Source organism: Bactrocera tryoni, unplaced genomic scaffold (genome assembly GCF_016617805.1).
Source record: "Bactrocera tryoni isolate S06 unplaced genomic scaffold, CSIRO_BtryS06_freeze2 ctg7180000339423_QRY, whole genome shotgun sequence".
NCBI classification, from domain to species: domain Eukaryota; kingdom Metazoa; phylum Arthropoda; class Insecta; order Diptera; family Tephritidae; genus Bactrocera; species Bactrocera tryoni.
The window spans coordinates 33,334-58,825 of record NW_024395170.1 but is presented as its reverse complement, the minus strand read 5'-3'; the positions used below and the strand labels follow the sequence as shown (position 1 = coordinate 58,825).

Below are 25,492 nucleotides of genomic sequence, written 5' to 3'. Positions count from 1 at the left end.
AATTAACTTTAATATGTGAAGCTAATGATTTGAAGCAATTTGATTTGGATTTCTAAATGTGTACATGCCAGAAAATCGGTTTTATACCGAAATGCAAAATTGTGAAATTTTTTAAATGCACTGTCGTTTTGGCTTTATGCCAACTTCATTAAGAAGAAGAAGATTAATTAACTTTAATATGTGAATTTATTAATTTGAAGCAATTTGATATGGATTTCTAAATGTGTACATGTCAGAATATCGGTTTTATACCTAAATGTAAAATTGTGGATTTTTCCAAATGCACTGCCGTTATGGCTTTATGCCAACTTTAGTAAGATGAAGAAAGTTAATTAATTATTAATATGTAAAGCTAATGATTTGAAAAAACTGGGTATGTATTTCTAAATGCGCACATACCAGAAAATCGGTTTTATACCTAAATGTAATATTGTGGAATTTTTCCAAATGCACAGCCGTTTTGGCTTTATGCCAACTTCTGTAAAGGGAGGAAAGTTAATTAACTTCAATATGTGAATTTAATAATTTAAAACAACTTGACATGGATTTCTAAATATGTACATGCAAGAAAGTCGGTTTTATACCTAAATGTAAAATTGTGGAATTTTTCCAAATGCACTGCCTTTATGGCTTTATGCCAACTTCAGTAAGATGAAGAAGATTAATTAACTTTAATATGTAAAGCTAATGATTTGAAACAACTTGATTGGATTCCTAAACGTGTACATGCCAGAACTTCGGTTTCATACCTAAATGTAAAATTGTGGAATTTTTCCAAATGCACTACCGTTGTGGGTTCATGCCAACTTTAGTAAGATGAAGAAAGTTAATTAACTTTAATATGTGAAGCTTATTATTTGAAGCAATTTCAAATGGATTTCTAAATGTTTGCATGCCAGAAAATCGGTTTAACACCTAAATGTAAAATTGTGGAATTTTTCCAAATGCACTGCCGTTTTGGCTTTATGCTAACTTCATTCAGATGAAGAAGATTAATTAACTTTAATATGTGAATTTATTAATTTGAAGCAACTTGATATGGATTTCTAAATGTGTACATGCCAGAATATCGGTTTTATACCTAAATGTAATATTGTGGAATTTTTCCAAATGCACTGCCTTTATGGCTTTATGCCAACTTCAGTAAGATGAAGAAGATTAATTAACTTTAATATGTGAAGCTAATGATTTGAAACAACTTGATTTGGATTCCTAAACGTGTACATGCCAGAATATCGGTTTTATACCGAAATGTAAAATTGTGGAATTTTTCCAAATGAACTGTCGTTATGGCTTTATGCCAACTTTAGTAAGATGAAGAAAGGTAATTAACTTTAATATGTGAAGCTAATGATTTGCAGCAATTTGATATGGATTTCTAAATGTGTACATGCCAGAAAATCGGTTTTATACCGAAATGTAAAATTGTGAAATTTTTTAAATGCACTGTCGTTTTGGCTTTATGCCAACTTCTGTAAAATGAGGAAAGTTAATTAACTTTAATATGTAAAGCTAATAATTTGAAACAACTTGGTATGGATTTCTAAAAGTGTACATGCCAGAATATCGGTTTTATACCTAAATTTAAAATTGTGGAATTTTTCGAAATGCACTACCGTTATGGCTTTATGCCAACTTTAGAAAGATGAAGAAAGTTAATTAACTTTAATATGTGAAGCTTATTATTTGAAGCAATTTGAAATGGATTTCTAAATGTTTGCATGCCAGAAAATCGGTTTAACACCTAAATGTAAAATTGTGGAATTTTTCCAAATGCATTGCCGTTTTGGCTTTATGCTAACTTCAATAAGATGAAGAAGATTAATTAACTTTAATATGTGAATTTATTAATTTGAAGCAACTTGATATGGATTTCTAAATGTGTACATGCCAGAATATCGGTTTTATACCTAAATGTAAAATTGTGAAATTTTTTCCAAATGTACTGCCGTTATGGTCTTATGCCAACTTTAGTAAGATGAAGAAAGTTAATTAACTTTAATATGTGAAGCTAATGATTTGAAGCAATTTGATATGGATTTCTAAATGTGCACATGCCAGAAAATCGGTTTTATACCTAAATGTAAGATTGTGGAATTTTTCCAAATGCACTGCCGTTATGGCTTTATGCCAACTTCAGTAAGATGAAGAAGATTAATTAGCTTTAATATGTTAAATTATGAATTTGAAGCAACTTGATGTGGATTTCTAAATGTGTACATGCAAGAAAGTCGGTTTTATACCTAAATGTAAAATTGTGGAATTTTTCCAAATGCACTGCCGTTATGGCTTTATGCCAACTTTAGTAAGATGAAGAAAGTTGATTAATTAAAAATATGTAAAGCTAATGATTAAAAGAAACTGGGTATGTATTTCTAAATGTGCACATGCCAGAAAATCGGTTTTATAATTAAATGTAAAATTGTGGAATTTTTCCAAATGCACTGCCGTTATGGCTTTATGCCAACCTCATTAAGATGAAGAAGATTAATTAACTTTAATATGTAAATTTATTAATTTGAAGCAACTTGATATGGATATCTAAATGTGTACATGCAAGAAAGTCGATTTTATACCTAAATGTATAGTTATGGAATTTTTTCCAAATGTACTGCCGTTATGGTCTTATGTCAACTTGAGTAAGATGGTGATGGTTAATTAACTTTAATTTGCGAAGCTAATGATTTGAAGTAATTTTATGTGGATTTCCAAATGTGCACTTGCCAGAAAATCGGTTTTATACCTAAATGTAAAATTGTGGAATTTTTCCAAATGTACTGTCGTTTTAGCTTTATGCCAAGTTGTGTAAGATAAAGAAAGTTCAATAACTTTAATATGTGAATTTAATAATTTAAAACAACTTGATATGGATTTCTAAAAGTGTACATGCCAGAATATCGATTTTATACCTAAAAGTAAAATTGTAGAATTTTTCCAAATGCACTGCCGTTATGGCTTTATGCCAACTTCATTAAGATGAAGAAGATTAATTAACTTTAATATGTGAATTTATTAATTTGAAGCAACTTGATATGGATTTCTAAATGTGTACATGCCAGAATATCGGTTTTATAACTAAATGTAAAATTGTGAAATTTTTAACAAATGTACCGCCGTTATGGTCTTATGTCAAGATGAGTAAGATCGTGAGGATTAATTAACTTTAATTTCCGAAGGTAATTACTTGAAGCAACTAGATATGGATTTCTAAATGTGTACATGCCAGAATATCGGTTTTATACCTAAATGTAAAGTTGTGGAATTTTCCCAAATGCACTGTCGTTATGGCTTTATGCCAACTTCAATAAGATGAAGAAGATTAATTAACTTTAATATGTGAATTTAATAATTTGAAACAACTTGATATTGATTCTAAACGTGTACATGCCAGAATATCGGTTTTATACCTAAATGTAAAATTGTGGAATTTTTCCAAATGCACTACCGTTCTGGCTTTATGCCAACTTTAGTAAGATGAAGAAAGTTAATTAACTTTAATATGTGAAGCTAATGATTTGAAGCAATTTGATATGGATTTCTAAATGTGTACATGCCAGAAAATCGGTTTTATACCTAAATGTAAAATTGTGGAATTTTTCCAAATGCACTGCCTTTTTGGCTTTATGCCAACTTCTGTAAGATGAAGAAAGTTAATTAACTTTAATATGTGAATTTAAAAATTTGAAACAACTTTATATGGATTTCTAAATGTACACATGCAAGAAAGTCGGTTTTATACCTAAATGTAAAATTGTGAAATTTTTCCAAATGCACTGCCGTTATGGCTTTATGCTAACTTCATTAAGATGAAGAAGATTAATTAACTTTAATATGTGAATTTATTAATTTGAAGCAACTTCATAGGGATTTCTAAATGTGTACATGCAAGAAAGTCGGTTTTATACCTAAATGTATAATTATGGAATTTTTTCCAAATGTACTGCCGTTATGGTCTTATGTCAACTTGAGTAAGATGGTGAGGGTTAATTAACTTTAATTTGCGAAGCTAATGACTTGAAGCAACTAGATATGGATTTCTAAATGTGTACATGCCAGAATATCGGTTTTGCACCTAAATGTAAAATTGTGGAATTTTCCCAAATGCACTGTCGTTATGGCTTTATGCCAACTTCAATAAGATGAAGAAGAATAATTAACTTTAATATGTGAATTTAATAATTTGAAGTAATTTTATGTGGATTTCCAAATGTGTACTTGCCAGAAAATCGGTTTTATACCGAAATGTAAAATTGTGGAATTTTTCGAAATGCTGCTCCGTTTTGGCTTTATGCCAACTTCTGTAAGACGAAGAAAGTTAATTAACTTTAATATGTGAATTAAATAATTTGAAACAACATTGTATGGATTTCTAAATGTGCACATGCAAGAAAGTCGGTTTTATACCTAAATGTAAAATTGTGGAATTTTTCCAAATGTACTGTCGTTTTAGCTTTATGCCAACTTCTGTAAAATGAGGAGAGTTAATTAACTTTAATATGTGAAGCTAATAATTTGAAACAACTTGGTGTGGATTTCTAAAAGTGTACTTGCCAGAAAATCGGTTTTATACCTAAATGTAAAATTGTGGAATTTTTCGAAATGCACTACCGTTATGCCTTTATGCCAACTTTAGAAAATTGAAGAAAGTTAATTAACTTTAATATGTGAAGCTTATGATTTGAAGCAATTTGAAATGGATTTCTAAATGTGTGCATGCCAGAAAATCGGTTTTATACCTAAATGTAAAATTGTGGAATTTCTCCAAATGCACTGCCGTTTTGGCTATATGCGAACTTCATTAAGATGAAGAAGATTAATTAACTTTAATATGTGAATTTATTAATTTGAAGCAACTTGATATGGATTTCTAAATGTGTACATGGAAGAAAGTCGGTTTTATACCTAAATGTATAATTATGGAATTTTTTCCAAATGTACTGCCGTTATGGTCTTATGTCAACTTGAGTAAGATGGTGAGGGTTAAGTAACTTTAATTTGCGAAGCTAATGATTTGAAGTAATTTTATGTGGATTTCCAAATGTGTACTTGCCAGAAAATCGGTTTTATACCGAAATTTATAATTGTGGAATTTTTCCAAATGTACTGTCGTTTTAGCTTTATGCCAAGTTCTGTAAGATAAAGAAAGTTAAATAACTTTCATATGTGAATTTAATAACTTAAAACAATTTGATATGGATTTCTAAAAGTGTACATGCCAGAATATCGGTTTTATACCTAAATGTAAAATTGTGGAATTTTTCCAAATGCACTACCGTTATGGCTTTATGCCAACTTTAGTTAGATGAAGAAAGTTAATTAACTTTAATATGTGAAGCTAATGATTTGAAGCAATTTCATATGGATTTCTAAATGTGTACATGCCAGAAAATCGGTTTTATACCTAAATGTAAAATTGTTGAATTTTTCCAAATTCACTGCCGTTTTGGCTTTATGCCAACTTCTGTAAGACGAAGAAAGTTAATTAACTTTAATATGTGAATTAAATAATTTGAAACAACATTGTATGGATTTCTAAATGTGCACATGCAAGAAAGTCGGTTTTATACCTAAATGTAAAATTATGGAACTTTTTCCAACTGCACTGCCGTTTTGGTCTTATGTCAACTTGAGTAAGATGGTGAGGGTTAATTAACTTTAATATGTGAAGCTAATGATTTGAAGCAACTTGAAATAGATTTCTAAATGTGTACATGCAAGAAAGGTTTTATACCTAAATGTAAAATTGCTGAATTTTTCCAAATGCACTGCCGTTATGGCTTTATGCTAATTTTAGTAAGATGAAGAAGGTTAATTAACTTGAATATTTGAAGCTACTGATTTGAAGCAACTCGATATGTATTTCTAAATGTGTACATGCAAGAAAGTCGGTTTTATACCTAAATGTAAAATTGTGGAATCTTTCCAAATGCACTGCCGTTATGGCTTTATGCCAACTTTAGTAAGATGAAGAAAGTTAATTATTTTTAATATGTGAATTTAATGATTTGAATCAACTTCATATGTTTTTATAAATGTGTATATGCAAGAAAATCGGTTTTATACCTAAATGTAAAATTATGGAATTTTTTCCAAATGCACTGCCGTTATGTTCTTGTGTCAACTTGAGTAAGATGATGAGGGTTTATTAACTATAATATGTTAAGCTAATGATTTGAAGCAACTTGATATGGATTTCTAAATGTGTACGTGCCAGAAAGTCGGTTTTATACCTAAATGTAAGATTATGGATTTTTTTCCAAATGCTCTGCTTTTATATACATGCAAGAAAATCGGTTTTATACCTAAACTAGCTGACCCGGCGAACTTCGCACCGCCTAATTATTGGAGGCATATTTAGTAAGTCACAAACACACGACACAATACTTTTTTAATTTTATTGAAATTTGCTGCTTTTAGATTTTTAGGAATATTAAAGAATTATGGTATAGATGCACAGCAAAGAGACGTTAACATTTCAAGTGACATTTTACCATAGACAATTTTTTTTGAGTGAATACTGACATAAATTTACACTATAACTATCAAACTACATCTGTCGTTTTATTTTTTTTTGACGATGGCCAAGGTTAGGAAAAGAAGAAGAACTACATCTGTCATCGAGAAAATAAAGAATTCAAACAACTATAATATAGTTATAGTGAAGCTATATATCCCTCAACTCCTTAAAAAGGCATTGTCCGTTTTGTAAAAAGTGGATGGAACGGCAGAAAAAAAAAATAATAACTGTCCAGATTGTATTAAATTATTATTAAGATGCGACGAATGCTACAACATAATCGCTGTTACCTTCAGATTTTGTACCAAGTGTGGTAAGAATGTAGAACGAATAATACGCGTGAACAGGGCAAAAGTACAAAAAAATATATTAAAGCAAAAGCTGCTATCTAAACCAAAACACGTTTCTACAATGTCATCTTCATCATCTGAGGAGACATTCTGTGAATTAAATTTACCGGCCGAAGACATACAGGACATTCAAGTTATTGAAGACAGCCAAAAGCCCAACATCAAGAATGTTCTGGTAGATATTGATGTTATTGAAGACAGCCAGCAGCTCAACATTAATAATGTTCTGATCGAATCAGATTTGTTCGAGTCGCCTAGTACTTCCACCATATTATCATGTCCTGGCGAGCCAAGTAGTTCCCAAGTAGATGGAGCCAAGTTGATGGAAATAAAGAGTTACTAATACACGTTGACATTAAGGATCCAAATGCACATATTATATACATATTAAGTCATTTATTTATATTTATACACTTCACATACAAAAATTTAAAATTTTCTTGGATGTGCTCGTTTCTGGACTGTGAACATGATAAACAAATCTTTGCTTAAATTAAATACAACACAGTTATGATCATATACAGTTAATTAATATAGTGCTTTCTGGTAGACAATATTTTTAGTTTTTTTTTGCGGTGCGTAAATAAATAAGGATGTTACTTTTCCGACACGCGAACACGCAACGTATAATTGTCCATGCGCGAAACAGGGAAACTCTAAGTTTATTCCGCAAACTTTCAACGAGTGGCCTTGCGATTTATTCTCTCTCTCTCTTAAAATCAAATGGCAAATCCGTTGGAATCATAGGTATTCGTGGGATTAAGACATCCTCTCCTTTGTATTTTCTTTTGATTATTTTAGCTTCGATGATGTTATTCATTAGTTTCTTCACAACCAATCTCGTTCCATTGCAAAGTCGAGGTTGATTAATATTACGCAGCATGATGACAACTGACCCTACTTTTAATTTCAAATTATATGGTGGTAGTCCAGGCAAGTCCAATAAATTTAAAAATTCTGTAGGATAGTTGACTACGTCACCCTGGTTTGTGGCCGTGTCAACTGATTTGTACGTAAACAACTCTCCTGGAAGGAAATTCGGAACAGTCGCAGTTTGATCTTGTTGCAAAAACACTCGCATGTTAGTAGTTAATTGTAGTGTCTTTACGTGCCGCCACAAATTTGATGATTTAAGACATGCGTTTATTTCGTCAGCAACAGTCGATCGAGGAATTACTGGAAGAGTCTGACGAAAATCACCTGACAACAGTATCATAGCTCTACCAAAAATGTTGGTTATCACGTAAATCTTTTAACGTCCTATCTAGTGCCTCCAGCGACCTCTTGTGGGCCATTGTGCATTCGTCCCAAATTATCAATTTGCATACTTGGAGAGTCTTCGCCATAGCGCCATTTTTGGCAATGTTGCAAACTGGCGTTTCGTTGATATGCATGTTTAATGGTAATTTTAAAGCTGAATGTGCAGTTCGTCCGCCTTCTAATAAAGCTGTTGCTATTCCAGATGAAGCCAACGCTAGAGCTACCTCATTTTGCGATGGGATCTTTGCTAATAGCAATGAAATTAGGAACGTTTTCTCAGTACCCCCAGGAGAATCAAGAAAGTAAATCACCCCAGACCCACTGTTTACAGCTTGTGTTAAACGATCGTACGCAATCCTTTGTTCTTCGTTCAATTGCGGAACAGTTGTGCGAACTGCTTCGGTCATAGCTTGAGTATCGTACTGGAGTTCTCTTTGCAACACATGGTTTAATGCACTTGCATAGCACGATTGGGTGCTGTCAGGCCCAAACACGACAATACTTTATTTGCCATCAACAAACACATATCTTCTATTATGATCAATATGTCATTGTAAATCTCTGCCGTAATATCCAATGTAGGATTCAAAGTTTCACAACGCACGCGATGCAACACATCCTCAGACATGTCATCCCTATATTTCATCCACAAATCATTCGGATTTGAGGGGAAACATGTCGATGTTATAATCGCAAACAGTGTGCGAATTCGATGCGGCGATGAAGATCCAATCCCAATGCGAATCGTTTTCAAGCAACCGTAATAATTGACATGCCTCACGGTAAGTCGCACGCAGATGTCCATCAACTGTTCGCAATTGTTGAAAAGATATCGGACCAGGAACATACACCAATAGCAATCTAAGATAATAACATTCATCGTTATTAGGATGTACTGTATATATACGGCCTATAGCATCTGTGGCAAATACATTTTCATATCCTTCAAGTGGTGTTCTTTGTTTACGACGCTGAAAAGACTTTGATGATGCGTTCCATGTGTAGTAGCGCGGCATATAAGCATACAGCAAAGTGCGAGCGAATTGATCAGTTGCACAAATTGAGAAGAAACCTGTCAATGTGGTCACAGGTGGACGTGCCGCTCTATCCACAGCGTTGTTTGGGTTGAAATACACTCGTTGTCCATTTTCTAAATGAACTGCCAAATGCAATACAGTGGGATGTCTTTCATGAATTGCAAACGAAAATATGCGCCAAATAGCCTCATTGCTGCTTACATAGCGACCCATCTGACAGTGAGACACTTCATCATTTGTGTTTGTTACTGCGAACATGGCCATGTCGCTACCTTTGTTAACATATTTACATATGTACTTTATGGATTTCACAGAGTTACAAAATTCCACTTTGATGTGAGCTTCAAAAGTTTTGGACAATATGGGCGAGAACGGCACAATCCAACGATTGTCTACATGAAAATCTTGTCCTTTCATCTTGACATCTACAGATCGTCCACCGTCCTCAACTGATCGCCGACGATACAATAGGTAACCATCGATTCCCGAGATGGTTTCAGCAAGCAAGTTTCTCGGGTACCGTTTGGAGCACTTGCCGTCGATCATACACGGTGAGCTGTTGTTGAAAACTCCGCAAGGTCCATGTATCATGTGTTTAGTTACTATCGTATGCAATTTTGGGTCAACCGTTTCATCAGAAATTTCGGCTGAAATAATGGAATCAATTTCTTCTGGCCTTATTTTGTCAACCAACCAGACTAATATATGAGCATGTGGCAAACCGCGCTTTTGCCACTCAACAGAGTACATCCAACAACGTACTTGGCCATACACACGATGCTTTGTAATGAAATTCATTAAAGATTTTAATTTTTGCTTGTAAACTCTGGCTGTGATGTCATGCCTATCAAGTGGTGTTTGGTTGTGTAGCAGTTCTTTTTTTATTTCAATCCATTGTGGGCCATACTTTCGAACATAAGACATCGCATCTTGAGCGTACTCGTGCATGTGGCGCGGGCTTCCGATGTAAGTGGCCTGTAAAATTGTCTTTCTTCCTACATTATTTACATTGCCGTCAGCATTGATTGCATCGCGAAGATGAATGTACTCTTCAGATCGAAGCTGCTGTTGGTTAAGACGGATGTATGTCAATCTTTCAGTCTCAATTTTAACGTACATGTCCACGGCATACTGATGAAAGAGCCGTTGACACATCAAAATGTGATTTACTTCACCTTCACGGATCATGAGTCTGTATGCATAATAATTCATGGCACTGACTTTTTTGTGTGTATCAGCACCTGGAAGTACATATGATAAAAAAATACATTTATATATTGAACATATAAAATATTTTATTTTGTATAATCTAATTACCTGTTGTTGGATTAACCATTTTGATATTAAAATGGTACCCATCTTCTCCCTGCCAGAAAATTAATGGGTATTGTAAAGCATCATAAACTCTATGCGTTTCATATACACGTTTCAATTCATTTTTCGGGCGATGAAGTGCAATATCTCTTGATTGCAAATTCTCTCCAACACGACAATAGCCACTTCATCTATTGTCGGTGAATTAAACCTCTTTGCATGCTCTCCAGCAGGTGTTTTGTCGGCTCTTATTACAATATTATGGCTGTCTGATGGCATCCGATCCAGTGGCATTTTGAACATCTTCACTAATTCATTATTCTCGTGAAGAAATGTTTACAGTTGTTGAACAATGATTCGCTTGACGGTTGGATTGTGACCACAACGTGTATCAACTTCCACATCTTGATTGCCCATAAAATAAATTTGCAAAAATTTAAAAGTTCATAAATTTTGAGAGCGAAAGAGCGTAGCTAAGTAGGTAACAAATTGTTTAGTAAATAACTAAACTATTATTGATGTATGTGTGTTAATATGAAAACGTATAATCCGCTATCTAAGTGGGATGAATCTGACCAAACAAATGGGTTTTTGGTATGTTTTTAAAAATAATTTCACCATACATTGAGCGCTTTTCAGCTTTCCAAGTAGGTACGAGTCAAATAAAAAAAATATGTGTGGTGAAATTTTTTAAACATTTTGGCCGATATCTCGAGACCCTAGTCACGGAGCGGCATCAAAACTACTCTATACTATAGAAATCATCAACAACTTCCATTTGCTACCCATATTGTGCAAACACATCCTAGGGTTATCCGGGTCCACGTTTTGGCCTATTTCTCGAGACCCTGGTATCCGATTCTTAAAATTTCAAAACACAAATCATCTACTGAATAGTCCAAACAAAGCCTAAAAATTTGGTTTGGATAGGTGAGCCTGTTATTGAGTTATAAAGTCACAACGAAAAATGGCATCCATTTTTATGTATATAGATATAAAATTGTGGAATTTTTCTAAATGCACTACCGTTATGGCTCTATGCCAACTTTAGTAAGGTGAAGAAAGTTAATTAACTTTAATATGTGAAGCTAATGATTTGAAGCAATTTGATATGGATTTGTAAATGTGTACATGCCAGAAAATCGGTTTTATACCTAAATGTAATATTGTGGAATATTTACAAATGCACTGACGTTATCGCTTTATGCCAATTTCAGTAAGATGAAGAAGATTAATTAACTTTAATATGTTCATTTTTTAATTTGAAGCAACTTGATATGGGTTTCTAAATGTGTACATGCAAGAAGGTCGGTTTTATACCTAAATGTAAAATTATCGAATTTTTTCCAACTGCTCTGCCGTTATGGTCTTATGTTAACTTTGGTAAGATGAAGAAGGTTAATTAACTTGAATATAAAACGTTAATGATAAAAATCAGCTCGATATGGATTGCTTAGTGTTTAAATGCAGGAAAAACAGTTTTATACCTAAACGTTAAATTGTATAATTTTTCCAAATGCTCTACCGTTTTGGCTTTATGCCAATTTCTTTATGATGGCGAAAGCTAATTATTTTTAGTATGTGAAGCTAATAATATAAAGCAATTCGTTGAGGATTTCTAAATGTGTATATGTAGGAAAATCGGTTTGAAACCTAAATGCAAAATTGTGGAATTTTTCCAAATGCAGTGCCGTTCTGCCTTTTTGCACACTTCTGTAAGATGACGAAGGTTAATTGACACTAATATGTGACGCTAATGATTTGAATCAACTCGATATGAATTGCTAAATATTTAAATGCAGGAAAATCGGTTTTATACCTAAATGTAGAGTTGTGGAATTTTTCCAAATGCACTCTCGTTTTGGTTTTATGCCAACATCTCTAAGATGAAGATGGTTAATTAAATTCAATATGTGAATTTAATGATTTGAATCAACTCGATATGGATTGCTTAATGTTTAAATGCAGGCAAATCGGTTTTATACATAAATGTAAATTTGTGGAATTTTTCCAAATGCTCTGTCGATTTGGTGTTATGCCAAATTCAGTAAGATGAAGATGGTTAATTAACTTTAATATGCGAAGGTAATGAATTGAAGCCATTCAACATAGATTGCCAAATGTGTATATGAAAGAAAATTGGTTTTATATCTAAATGTGAAATTCTGGAATTTTTCCAAATGCACTTCCGTTTTGGCTTTATGCCAACTTCTGTAAGATGACCAGGTTAACTAACTTGAATATGTGACGTTAGTGATTTGAATCAACTCGATATGGATTGCTAAATGTTTAAATGCAGGAAAATCGGTTTTATACCTGAATGTAATATTGTGGAATTTTTCCAAATGCACTGCCGTTATGGTCTTATGTCAACTTGAGTAAGATGATAAGGGTTAATTAAATTTAATATGTTAAGCTAATGATTTGAGGAAACTTGATAAGGATTTCTTAAGGTGTACATGCAAGAAAATCGGTTTAATACCTAAATGTAAAATTATGGCCTCATTTCCAAATGCACGCCCGTTATGGTCTTATGTCAACCTGAGTATGATGATAAGGTTTAATTATCTTTAATATGTTAAGCTAATGATTTGAGGAAACTTGATATGGATTTCTAAATATGTACATGCGAGAAAGTCGGTTTTATACCTAAATGTAAAATTATGGAATTTTTTCCAAAGGCACTGCCGTTTTGGCTTTATGCTAACTTCAGTAAGATGAAGACGGTTAATTAACTTTTATTTGTGAAGCTAAAGATTTGAAGCCATTCGACATAGATTGCAAAATGTGTATATGCACGAGAATCGGTTTTATTCCTAAATGTAAAATTGTGAAATTTTTCCAAATGCACTACCGTTTTGTCTTTATGCACACTTCAGTAAGATAAAGAAGGTAAATTAACTTTTATATGTGAAGCTAATGATTTGAAGCAATTCGTTGTGGACTTCTTAATGTGTATATGCAAGAAAATCGGTTTATTATTAAATGTAAAATTCTGGAATGAGGGGTAATTAACATTCATATGTTAAGCTAATGATTTGAGGAAAACTGATATGGATTTCTAAATGTGTACAAGCAAAAAAATCGTTTTTATACCTAACTGTAAAATTCTGGAATTTTCAAAATGCACAGCCGTTTTGGCTTTATGCCTACTTTTGTACGATGGCGAAAGTTAGTTAACTTTAATATGTGAAGCCAATGGTATAATGCAATTTGTTGAGGATTTCTAAATGTGTATATGTAGGAAAATCGGTTTGAAACCTAAATGTAAAATTGTGGAATTTTTCCAAATGCATTGCCGTTCTGCCTTTATGCACACTTCTGTAAGATGACGAAGGTTAATTGACACTAATATGTGACGCTAATGATTTGAATCAACTCGATATGAATTGCTAAATGTTTAAATGCAGAAAAATCGGTTTTATACCTAAATGTAGAGTTGTGGAATTTTTTCAAATGCACTCTCGTTTTGGTTTTATGCCAACATCTCTAAGATGAAGATGGTTAATTAAATTCAATATGTGAATTTAATGATTTGAATCAACTCGATATGGATTGATAAATGTTTAAATGCAGGCAAATCGGTTTTATACATAAATGTAAATTTGTGGAATTTTTCCAAATGCTCTGTCGATTTGGTGTTATGCCAACTTCAGTAAGATGAAGATGGTTAATTAACTTTGATATGAGAAGGTAATGAATTGAAGCCATTCAACATAGATTGCCAAATGTGTATATGAAAGAAAATTGGTTTTATACCTAAATGTGAAATTCTGGAATTTTTCCAAATGCACTTCCGTTTTGGCTTTATGCCAACTTCTGTAAGATGACCAGGTTAACTAACTTGAATATGTGACGTTAGTGATTTGAATCAACTCGATATGGATTGCTAAATGTTTAAATGCAGGAAAATCAGTTTTATACCTGAATGTAATATTGTGGAATTTTTCCAAATGCACTGCCGTTATGGTCTTATGTCGACTTGAGTAAGATGATAAAGGTTAATTAATTTTAATATGTTAAGCTAATGATTTGAGGCAAATTGTTATGGATTTCTAAATGTGTACATGCAAGAAAATCGGTTTTATATCGAAATGTAAAATTATGGAATTTTCCAAATGCACTGCCGTTTTGGTCTTATGTCAGCTTGAGTAAGATGATGAGGGTTAATTAATTTACATATGTGAAGTTATAGAGTTGAAACAACTCGACATATATTGCTAAATGGGTATATACAAAAAATTCAATTTAATACCTAAATATAAGTTTGTGGAATTTTTCCAAAATCGCTGCCGTTATGGCTTTATGCCAACTTCTGCAAGATGACGAAGGTTAATTAACTTGAATATGTGACGTGAATGATTTGAATCAACTCGATATGGATTGCTAAATGTGCACATGCGAGAAAATCGGTTTTATACCTAAATGTTCAAATGTTTCATGAACGTTGAAATGGCTGATATAATTATGCGCCACACAAATAAGTTAGCTAAAGAAACTTATAATGCTTACAACAATGCGCATCCAAACGCAACTCCTAAGTCATGGACGCCTGTGTCAATAACAGAGCTGTATGCATTTTTTGGCATACTTATTATGACTGGTGCGAACCATAGCAATGGAGAACTTGTTCGAGATTTATGGAGCGTCAGAAACTATCCTTTATGTCGCGCCACAATGGCAGTCAACCGTTTCTGTTCGATATTGCGGTTCCTAAGATTTGACGATAAAAGCACTCGTGCAACACGCTTACTAACTGATAAAGCAGCACCGATCAGTGAGTTGTGGACGATGATGAACAATAATCTTACTGCACATTACAAGCCCAGCTCATGCTTGACGATTGATGAACAATTATTTCCCTACCGTGGACGCACACGGATTACGCAGTGCATACCGACAAAACCTGCTAAATATGGTGTCAAGGTTTGGTGGATTTGCGATGCCACAAATGCATATCCACTGCATGGACAAATATTTACTGGCCAAGCAGAAACTGGTAGGGAAACAAACCAAGGCGAACGAGTGATGAAGGATTTGTCTGCCAAATACCAAGGAAGTGGCCGAAACATTACAATGGACAATTTGTTTACGACCTTGCCAGTTGCGGAACTGCTTCTCACCTGGAAATTCACGATCGTTGGAGCTTTGCGCAAAAACAAATGATATATTTCTCAAGAAATGAAGCAGAACAAAAACAGGACAATTGGTTCAACGACATTTGGCTTCAAAAATAATGTGACAATGTGCTCTTATGTATGTTCCCAAAAAAAATAAAGCAGTAATTTTGCTTTCGACCATGCATAATGATGCTGAAATAGCTGACAGTGGGAAACCTGAAATAATTGAATATTATAATCGTACCAAAGGTGGTGTTGATCGAATGGACCAAATGTTAGCGGAATATCCAACACAAAGACAAATAAAACGATGGCCACTAGCGATGCTCTTCAACATGTTGGACATTACAGCTCTTGCAGCCTACATTGTCTACGATTTGAATAACCCTATGTTGCCTTGGAGAACACACAACAAGCGTAAGCAGATCCTGCGCAGCTTGGCTGAAGCATTGTGTATGCCCATTATTGAAGCCAGAGCCATAAATCGTCAAGTGACACGAAATTTTCCGACAAAAATGCTATTGAAGCATATTTCAACCGACCGGTGGAGTCAGTGGTGTCAACAGCAGCATCAACATCTGCCGCAGCGCGCACGCCAAAACCTGTGTCCGGATCTTGCTATTTATGTTACGCACAAGAGGAAAAACGCCGTAGAAAAAACAGAAAGCTGTGCGCCAAATGTAAGAAGCCAATGTGTCTTGAACATTCGGTCACATCAACAAATTGCTCTATTTGCCATGATTTTCCTTAGATATAAGATGCATTTTTATAATTTTTATAATAAAAGTCAATAATATAATGTGTGAAATTAATACTTTTAATTTTTCAAATTAAAAAAATAATATAAAAATTTTTTTTTTTTGATTATTATGAGGATTTTTACTATTGGGGTACAAACGTATCCCGGGTGTGTGTTTACGTATATAATGCGTTTGGAAGGCTGTAGCTCCTGAACCAAATGTCCGATCTGGTTCAAATTTTGAGTTTTAACTAAAAACTAAATAATCTTCCTAGATAAAGTAAGCCGTATAGAGGTATAGCGGTTCAAAAAATACAACACTTCAGAGTTGAAAGTGGATACATTTGTACCCGGGTGTGTGTCATAGGGTTATAACTAAATGTAAAATTCTGAAATTTTTCCAAATGCACTGCCCCTAATATGTAATGTTAATGATTTTAATCAACTCGATCTGGATTGCTATATGTTTAAATGCAGGAAAATCGGTTTTATACCTAAACGTAAGATTGTCGAATTCTTCCAAATGTACTGTCGTTTTGGTTTTATGCCAACTTCTGTAAGATGAAGAAGGTTAATTAACTTTTATATGTGAAGCTTATGATTTGAAGCAATTCGTTGTGGACTTCTAAATGTGTATATGCAAGAAAATCGGTTTATTATTAAATGTAAAATTCTGGAATGAGGGGTAATTAACATTCATATGTTAAGCTAATGATTTGAGGAAAACTGATATGGATTTCTAAATGTGTACAAGCAAGAAAATCGTTTTTATACCTAACTGTAAAATTCTGGAATTTTCAAAATGCACAGCCATTTTGGCTTTATGCCAACTTTCGTAAGATGGCGAAAGTTAGTTAACTTTAATATGTGAAGCTAATGGTATAAAGCAATTCGATGTGGATTGCTAAATGTGTATATGTAGGAAAATCGGTTTGAAACCTAAATGTAAAATTGTGGAATTTTGCCAAATGCAGTGCCGTTCTGCCTTTATGCACACTTCTGTAAGATGACGAAGGTTAATTGACACTAATATGTGACGCTAATGATTTGAATCAACTCGATATGAATTGCTAAATGTTTAAATGCAGGAAAATCGGTTTTATACCTAAATGTAGAATTGTGGAATTTTTTCAAATGCACCCTCGTTTTGGTTTTATGCCAACTTCTCTAAAATGAAGATAGTTAATTAAATTTAATATGTGAATTTAATGATTTGAATCAACTCGATATGGATTGCTAAATGTTTAAATGCAGGAAAATCGGTTTTATACCTAAATGTGAATTTGTGGAATTTTTCCAAATGCTCTGTCGATTTGGTGTTATGCCAACTTCAGTAAGATGAAGATGGTTAATTAACTTTAATATGCGAAGGCAATGAATTGAAGCCATTCAACATAGATTGCCAAATGTGTATATGAAAGAAAATTGGTTTTATACCTAAATGTGAAATTCTGGAATTTTTCCAAATGCACTTCCGTTTTGGCTTTACGCCAACTTCTGTAAGATGACCAGGTTAACTAACTTGAATATGTGACGTTAATGATGTGAATCAACTCGATATGGATTGCTAAATGTTTAAATGCAGGAAAATCAGTTTTATACCTGAATGTAATATTGTGGAATTTTTCCAAATGCACTGCCGTTATGGTCTTATGTCGACTTGAGTAAGATGATAAAGGTTAATTAATTTTAATATGTTAAGCTAATGATTTGAGGCAAATTGTTATGGATTTCTAAATGTGTACATGCAAGAAAATCGGTTTTATATCGAAATGTAAAATTATGGAATTTTCCAAATGCCCTGATGTTTTGGTCTTATGTCAGCTTGAGTAAGATGATGAGGGTTAATTAATTTACATATGTGAAGTTACTGAGTTGAAACAACTCGACATATATTGCTAAATGGGTATATACAAAAAATTCAATTTAACACCTAAATATAAGTTTGTGGAATTTTTCCAAAATCGCTGCCTATATGGCTTTATGCCAACTTCTGCAAGATGACGAAGGTTAATTAACTTGAATATGTGACGTGAATGATTTGAATCAACTCGATATGGATTGCTAAATGTGCACATGCGAGAAAATCGGTTTTATACCTAAATGTTCAAATGTTTCATGAACGTTGAAATGGCTGATATAATTATGCGCCACACAAATAAGTTAGCTAAAGAAACTTATAATGCTTACAACAATGCGCATCCAAACGCAACTCCTAAGTCATGGACGCCTGTCAATAACAGAGCTGTATGCATTTTTTGGCATACTTATTATGACTGGTGCGAAACATAGCAATGGAGAACTTGTTCGAGATTTATTGAGCGTCAGAAACTATCCTTTATGTCGCGCCACAATGGCAGTCAACCGTTTCTGTTCGATATTGCGGTTCCTAAGATTTGACGATAAAAGCACTCGTGCAACACGCTTACTAACTGATAAAGCAGCACCGATCAGTGAGTTGTGGACGATGATGAACAATAATCTTACTGCACATTACAAGCCCAGCTCATGCTTGACGATTGATGAACAATTATTTCCTTACCGTGGACGCACACGGATTACGCAGTGCATACCGTCAAAACCTGCTAAATATGGTGTCAAGGTTTGGTGGATTTGCGATGCCACAAATGCATATCCACTGCATGGACAAATATTTACTGGCCAAGCAGAAACTGGTAGGGAAACAAACCAAGGCGAACGAGTGATGAAGGATTTGTCTGCCAAATACCAAGGAAGTGGCCGAAACATTACAATGGACAATTTGTTTACGACCTTGCCAGTTGCGGAACTGCTTCTCACCTGGAAATTCACGATCGTTGGAGCTTTGCGCAAAAACAAATGATATATTTCTCAAGAAATGAAGCAGAACAAAAACAGGACAATTGGTTCAACGACATTTGGCTTCAAAAATAATGTGACAATGTGCTCATATGTATGTTCCCAAAAAAAATAAAGCAGTAATTTTTCTTTCCACCATGCATAATGATGCTGAAATAGCTGACAGTGGGAAACCTGAAATAATTTAATATTATAATCGTACCAAAGGTGGTGTTGATCGAATGGACCAAATGTTTGCGGAATATCCAACACAAAGACAAACAAAACGATGGCCACTAGCGATGTTCTTCAACATGTTGGACATTACAGCTCTTGCAGCCTACATTGTCTACGATTTGAATAACCCTATGTTGCCTTGGAGAACAAACAACAAGCGTAAGCAGATCCTGCGCAGCTTGGCTGAAGCATTGTGTATGCCCATTATTGAAGCCAGAGCCATAAATCGTCAAGTGACGCGAAATTTTTCGACTAAAATTGCTATTGAAGCATATTTCAACCGACCGGTGGAATAAATGGTGTCAACAGCAGCATCAACATCTGCGCAGCGCGCACGCCAAAACCTGTGTCCGGATCTTGCTATCTATGTAACGCACAAGAGGAAAAACGCCGTAAAAAAGCCAGAAAGCTGTGCGCCAAATGTAAGAAGCCGATGTGTCTTGAACATTCGGTCACATCAACAAATTGCTCCATTTGCCATGATTTTCCTTAGATATAAGATGCATTTTTATAACTTTTATAATAAAGTCAATAATATAATGTGTGAAATGAATATTTTTAATTTTTCAAATAAAAAAATAATATAAAAAATGTTTTTTTTTGATTATTATGAGGGTTTTTACTATTGGGGTACAAACGTATCCCGGGTGTGTGTTTACGTATATAATGTTGTTGGAAGGCTGTAGCTCCCGAACCAATGGTCCGATCTGGTTCAAATTTTGAATTAAATGTAAAACTCTGAAATTTTTCCAAATGCACTGCCCCTAATATGTAATGTTAATGATTTGAATCAACTCGATATGGATTGCTAGATGTTTAAATGCAGGAAAATCGGTTTTATAACTACACGTAAGATTGTCAAATTTTTCCAAATGTACTGTCGTTTTGGTTTTATGCCAACTTCTGTAAGATGAAGAAGGTTAATTAACTTTAATATGTGACGTTAAAGATTTGAATCAACTCGATACGGATTGCTAAATGTTTAAATGCAGGCAAGTCGGTTTTATACCTAAATGTAAAATTATGGATTTTTTTCCAAATGTACTGCCGTTATGGTCTTATGTCAACTTGAGTAAGATGATAAGGGTTAACTAACTTTAATATGTTAAGCTAATGATTTGAGGCAACTTGATATGGATTTCTAAAGGTGTACATGCAAGAAAATCGGTTTAATACCTAAATGTAAAATTATGGACTTTTTTCCAAATGCACTGCCGTTATGGTCTTATGTCAACCTGAGTAAGATGATAAGGGTTAATTAACTTTAATATGTTAAGCTAATGATTTGAGGCAACTTGATATGGATTTCTAAATATGTACATGCAAGAAGGTCGGTTTTATACCTAAATGAAAAATTGTGGAATCTTTCCAAGTGCACTGCCGTTTTTGCTTTATGCGAACTTCAGTAAGATGAACAAAGTCAATTAACTTTACTAAGTGAATTTAATAATTTGAAGCAACTTGATATGGATTTCTAAGTGTGTACATGCAAGAAAATCGGTTTTATACCTAAATGAAAAATTGTGAAATTTTTCCAAATGCACTGCCATTATGGTCTTATGTCAACTTTGGTAAGATGAAGAATGTTAATTAGCTTTGATATGTGAAGATAATGATTTGACGCAACTTGATATGGATTTCTAAATGTGTATATGCAAGGAAATCGGGTTTATACATATATGTAAAATTCTGGGATTTTTCCAAATGCACTGCCGTTTTGTCTTTATGCTAACTTCAGTAAGATGAAGAAGGTTAATTAACTTTAATATGTGAAGCTAAAGATTTGAAGCCATTCGACATAGATTGCAAAATGTGTATATGCAAAAGAATCGGTTTTATACCTAAATGAAAAATTGTGAAATTTTTCCAAATGCACTGCCGTTATGGCCTTATGTCAACTTCTGGAAGATTAAGAAAGTTAATTAACTTTTATATGTGAAGCTAATTATTTGAAACAATTCGTTGTGGATTTTAAAATGCAAGAAAATCGGTTTATACCTAAATATAAAATTATGGACTTTTTTCTAAATGCACTGCCGTTATGGTCTTATGTATTCTTGAGTAAGATGATAAAGGTTAATTATTTCTAATATTTAAGCTAATGATTTGAGGCAACTTGATATGGATTTCTAAATGTGTACATGCAAGAAAATCGGTTTAATACCTAAATGTAAAATTTTGGAATTTTCCAAATGCACTGCCGTTTTGGCTTAATGCCAACCTGAGTAAGATGATAAGTGTTAATTAACTTTAATATCTTAAGCTAATGATTTGAGGAACTTGATATGGATTTCTAAATGTGTACATGCAAGAAAGTCGGTTTTATACCTAAATGTAAGATTATGGAATTTTTTCCAAATGCACTGAGGTTATGGTCTTATGTCAACTTTGGTAAGATGAAGAAGGCTAATTATTTGACGCAACTTAATATGGATTTCTAAATGTGTACGTGCAAGAAAATCGGGTTTATACCTAAATGTGAAATTCTGGAATTTTTCCAAAGGCACTGCCGTTTTGTCTTTATGCCAACTTCTGTAAGATGAAGAAGGTTAATTAACTTGAATATGTGAAGCTAATGATCTAAAGTAATTCGGTGTGAATTTCTAAGTGTGTATATGCAAGAAAATTGGGTTTATACCTAAATATAAAATTCTGGAATTTTTTCAAATGACCTGCCGTTTGACTTTATGCTAACTTCTGTAAGTAGAAAAATTTTAATTACTTTTAATATGTTAAGCTAATGATTTGAATCAACTCGATGTGGATTGCTTAATGCGTACACGCAAGGAAGTCGGTTTTATACCTAAATGTAAAATTATGAATTTTTTTCCAAATACACTGCCGTTATGGTCTTATGTCAACTTGAGTAAAATGATAAAGGTAAGTTAATTTTAATATGTTAAGCTAATGATTTGAGGCAAATTGATATGGATTTCTAAATGTGTACATGCAAGAAAATCGGTTTTATATCGAAATGTAAAATTATGGAATTTTCCAAATGCACTGCCGTTTTGGTCTTATTTCAGCTTGAGTAAGATGATGAGGGTTAATTAATTTACATATGTGAAGTTACTGAGTTGTAACAACTCGACATATATTGCTAAAAGAGTATATACAAAATATTCGATTTAATACCTAAATATAAGATTGTGGAGTTTTTCCAAAATCGCTGCCGTTATGGCTTTATGCCAACTTCTGTAAGAAGAAGAATTTTAATTATTTTTAATATGTTATGCTAATGATTTGAATCAACTCGATGTGGATTGCTAAATGCGTACACGCAAGAAAGTCGGTTTTATACCTAAAAGTAAAAGTATGAATTTTTTTCCAAATGCACTGCCGTTATGGTCTTATGTCAACTTGAGTAAGATGGTGAGGGTTAATTAATTAATTTTAATATGTTAAGCTAATGATTTGAGGCAAATTGTTATGGATTTCTAAATGTGTACATGCAAGAAAATCGGTTTTATATCGAAATGTGAAATTATGGAATTTTCCAAATGCACTGCCGTTTTGGTCTTATGTCAGCTTGAGTAAGATGATGAGGGTTAATTAATTTACATATGTGAAGTTACTGAGTTGAAACAACTCGACATAGATTGCTAAATGAGTATATACAAAAAATTCAATTTAATACCTAAATATAAGATTGTGGAATTTTTCCAAAATCGCTGCCGTTATGGCTTTATGCCAACTCCTGCAAGATGACGAAGGTTAATTAACTTGAATATGTGACGTGAATGATTTGAATCAACTCGATATGGATTGCTAAATGTGCACATGCGAGAAATTCGGTTTTATACCTAAATGTTCAAATGTTTCATGAACGTTGAAATGGCTGATATAATTATGCGCCACACAAATAAGTTAGCTAAAGAAACTTATAATGCTTACAACAATGCGCATCCAAACGCAACTCCTAAGTCATGGACGCCTGTCAATAACAGAGCTGTATGCATTTTTTGGCATACTTATTATGACTGGTGCGAAACATAGCAATGGAGAACTTGTTCGAGATTTATGGAGCGTCAGAAACCATCCTTTATGTCGCGCCACAATGGCAGTCAACCGTTTCTGTTCGATATTGCGGTTCCTAAGATTTGACGATAAAAACACTCGTGCAACACGCTTACTAACTGATAAAGCAGCACCGATCAGTGAGTTGTGGACGATGATGAACAATAATCTTACTGCACATTACAAGCCCAGCTCATGCTTGACGATTGATGAACAATTATTTCCCTACCGTGGACGCACACGGATTACGCAGTGCATACCGACAAAACCTGCTAAATATGGTGTCAAGGTTTGGTGGATTTGCGATGCCACAAATGCATATCCACTGCATGGACAAATATTTACTGGCCAAGCAGAAACTGGTAGGGAAACAAACCAAGGCGAACGAGTGATGAAGGATTTGTCTGCCAAATACCAAGGAAGTGGCCGAAACATTACAATGGACAATTTGTTTACGACCTTGCCAGTTGCGGAACTGCTTCTCACCTGGAAATTCACGATCGTTGGAGCTTTGCGCAAAAACAAATGATATATTTCTCAAGAAATGAAGCAGAACAAAAACAGGACAATTGGTTCAACGACATTTGGCTTCAAAAATAATGTGACAATGTGCTCTTATGTATGTTCCCAAAAAAAATAAAGCAGTAATTTTGCTTTCGACCATGCATAATGATGCTGAAATAGCTGACAGTGGGAAACCTGAAATAATTGAATATTATAATCGTACCAAAGGTGGTGTTGATCGAATGGACCAAATGTTAGCGGAATATCCAACACAAAGACAAATAAAACGATGGCCACTAGCGATGCTCTTCAACATGTTGGACATTACAGCTCTTGCAGCCTACATTGTCTACGATTTGAATAACCCTATGTTGCCTTGGAGAACACACAACAAGCGTAAGCAGATCCTGCGCAGCTTGGCTGAAGCATTGTGTATGCCCATTATTGAAGCCAGAGCCATAAATCGTCAAGTGACACGAAATTTTCCGACAAAAATGCTATTGAAGCATATTTCAACCGACCGGTGGAGTCAGTGGTGTCAACAGCAGCATCAACATCTGCCGCAGCGCGCACGCCAAAACCTGTGTCCGGATCTTGCTATTTATGTTACGCACAAGAGGAAAAACGCCGTAGAAAAACCAGAAAGCTGTGCGCCAAATGTAAAAAGCCAATGTGTCTTGAACATTCGGTCACATTAACAAATTGCTCTATTTGCTATGATTTTCCTTAGATATAAGATGCAATTTTATAATAAAAGTCAATAATATAATGTGTGAAATGAATATTTTTAATTTTTCAAATAAAAAAAAAATATAAAAAATGTTTTTTTTGATTATTATGAGGGTTTTTATTATTGGGGTACAAACGTATCCCGGGTGTGTGTTTACGTATATAATGCGTTTGGAAGGCTGTAGCTCCTGAACCAAATGTCCGATCTGGTTCAAATTTTGAGTTTTAACTAAAAACTAAATAATCTTCCTAGATAGAGAAGTAAGCCGTATAGAGGTATAGCGGTTCAAAAGTTACAACACTTTAGAATTGAAAGTGGATACATTTGTACCCGGGTGTGTGTTCTAGGGTTATACCTAAATGTAAAATTCTGAAATTTTTCCAAATGCACTGCCCCTAATATGTAAAGTTAATGATTTGAATCAACTCGATATGGATTGCTATATGTTTAAATGCAGGAAAATCGGTTTTATACCTAAACGTAAGATTGTCGAATTTTTCCAAATGTACTGTCGTTTTGGTTTTATGCCAACTTCTGTAAGATAAAGAAGGTTAATTCACATTAATATGTGACGTTAAAGATTTAACTCAACTCGATATGGATTGCTAAATGTTTAAATGCAGGCAAGTCGGTTTTATACCTAAATGTAAAATTATGGATTTTTTTCCAAATGCACTGCCGTTATGGTCTTATGTCAACTTGAGTAAGATGATAAGGGTTAATTAACTTTAATATGTTAAGCTAATGATTTGAGGCAACTTGATATGGATTTCAGAATGTGTACAAGAAAATTGGTTTTATACATAAATGTAAAATTGTGGAATTTTTCAAAAGGCACAGTCGTTTTGTC

The 25,492-nt window shown here is 33.7% G+C and overlaps 1 protein-coding gene across 1 annotated transcript; it reads left to right on the top strand.

Moving 5' to 3' along the window:
• The first annotated feature begins 14,930 nt into the window (after positions 1-14,930).
• On the top strand, positions 14,931-15,644 carry LOC120779363. The gene has a single exon (XM_040111557.1). It carries the CDS (start codon positions 14,931-14,933, stop codon positions 15,642-15,644), a length of 714 nt encoding a protein of 237 aa, XP_039967491.1.
• Positions 15,645-25,492: the final 9,848 nt, after the last annotated feature.

Bases quoted from the DNA above. Each gene is read 5' to 3' on its own strand.
- LOC120779363 (XM_040111557.1), top strand. From the start codon at position 14,931: ATGGCTGATATAATTATGCGCCACACAAATAAGTTAGCTAAAGAAACT.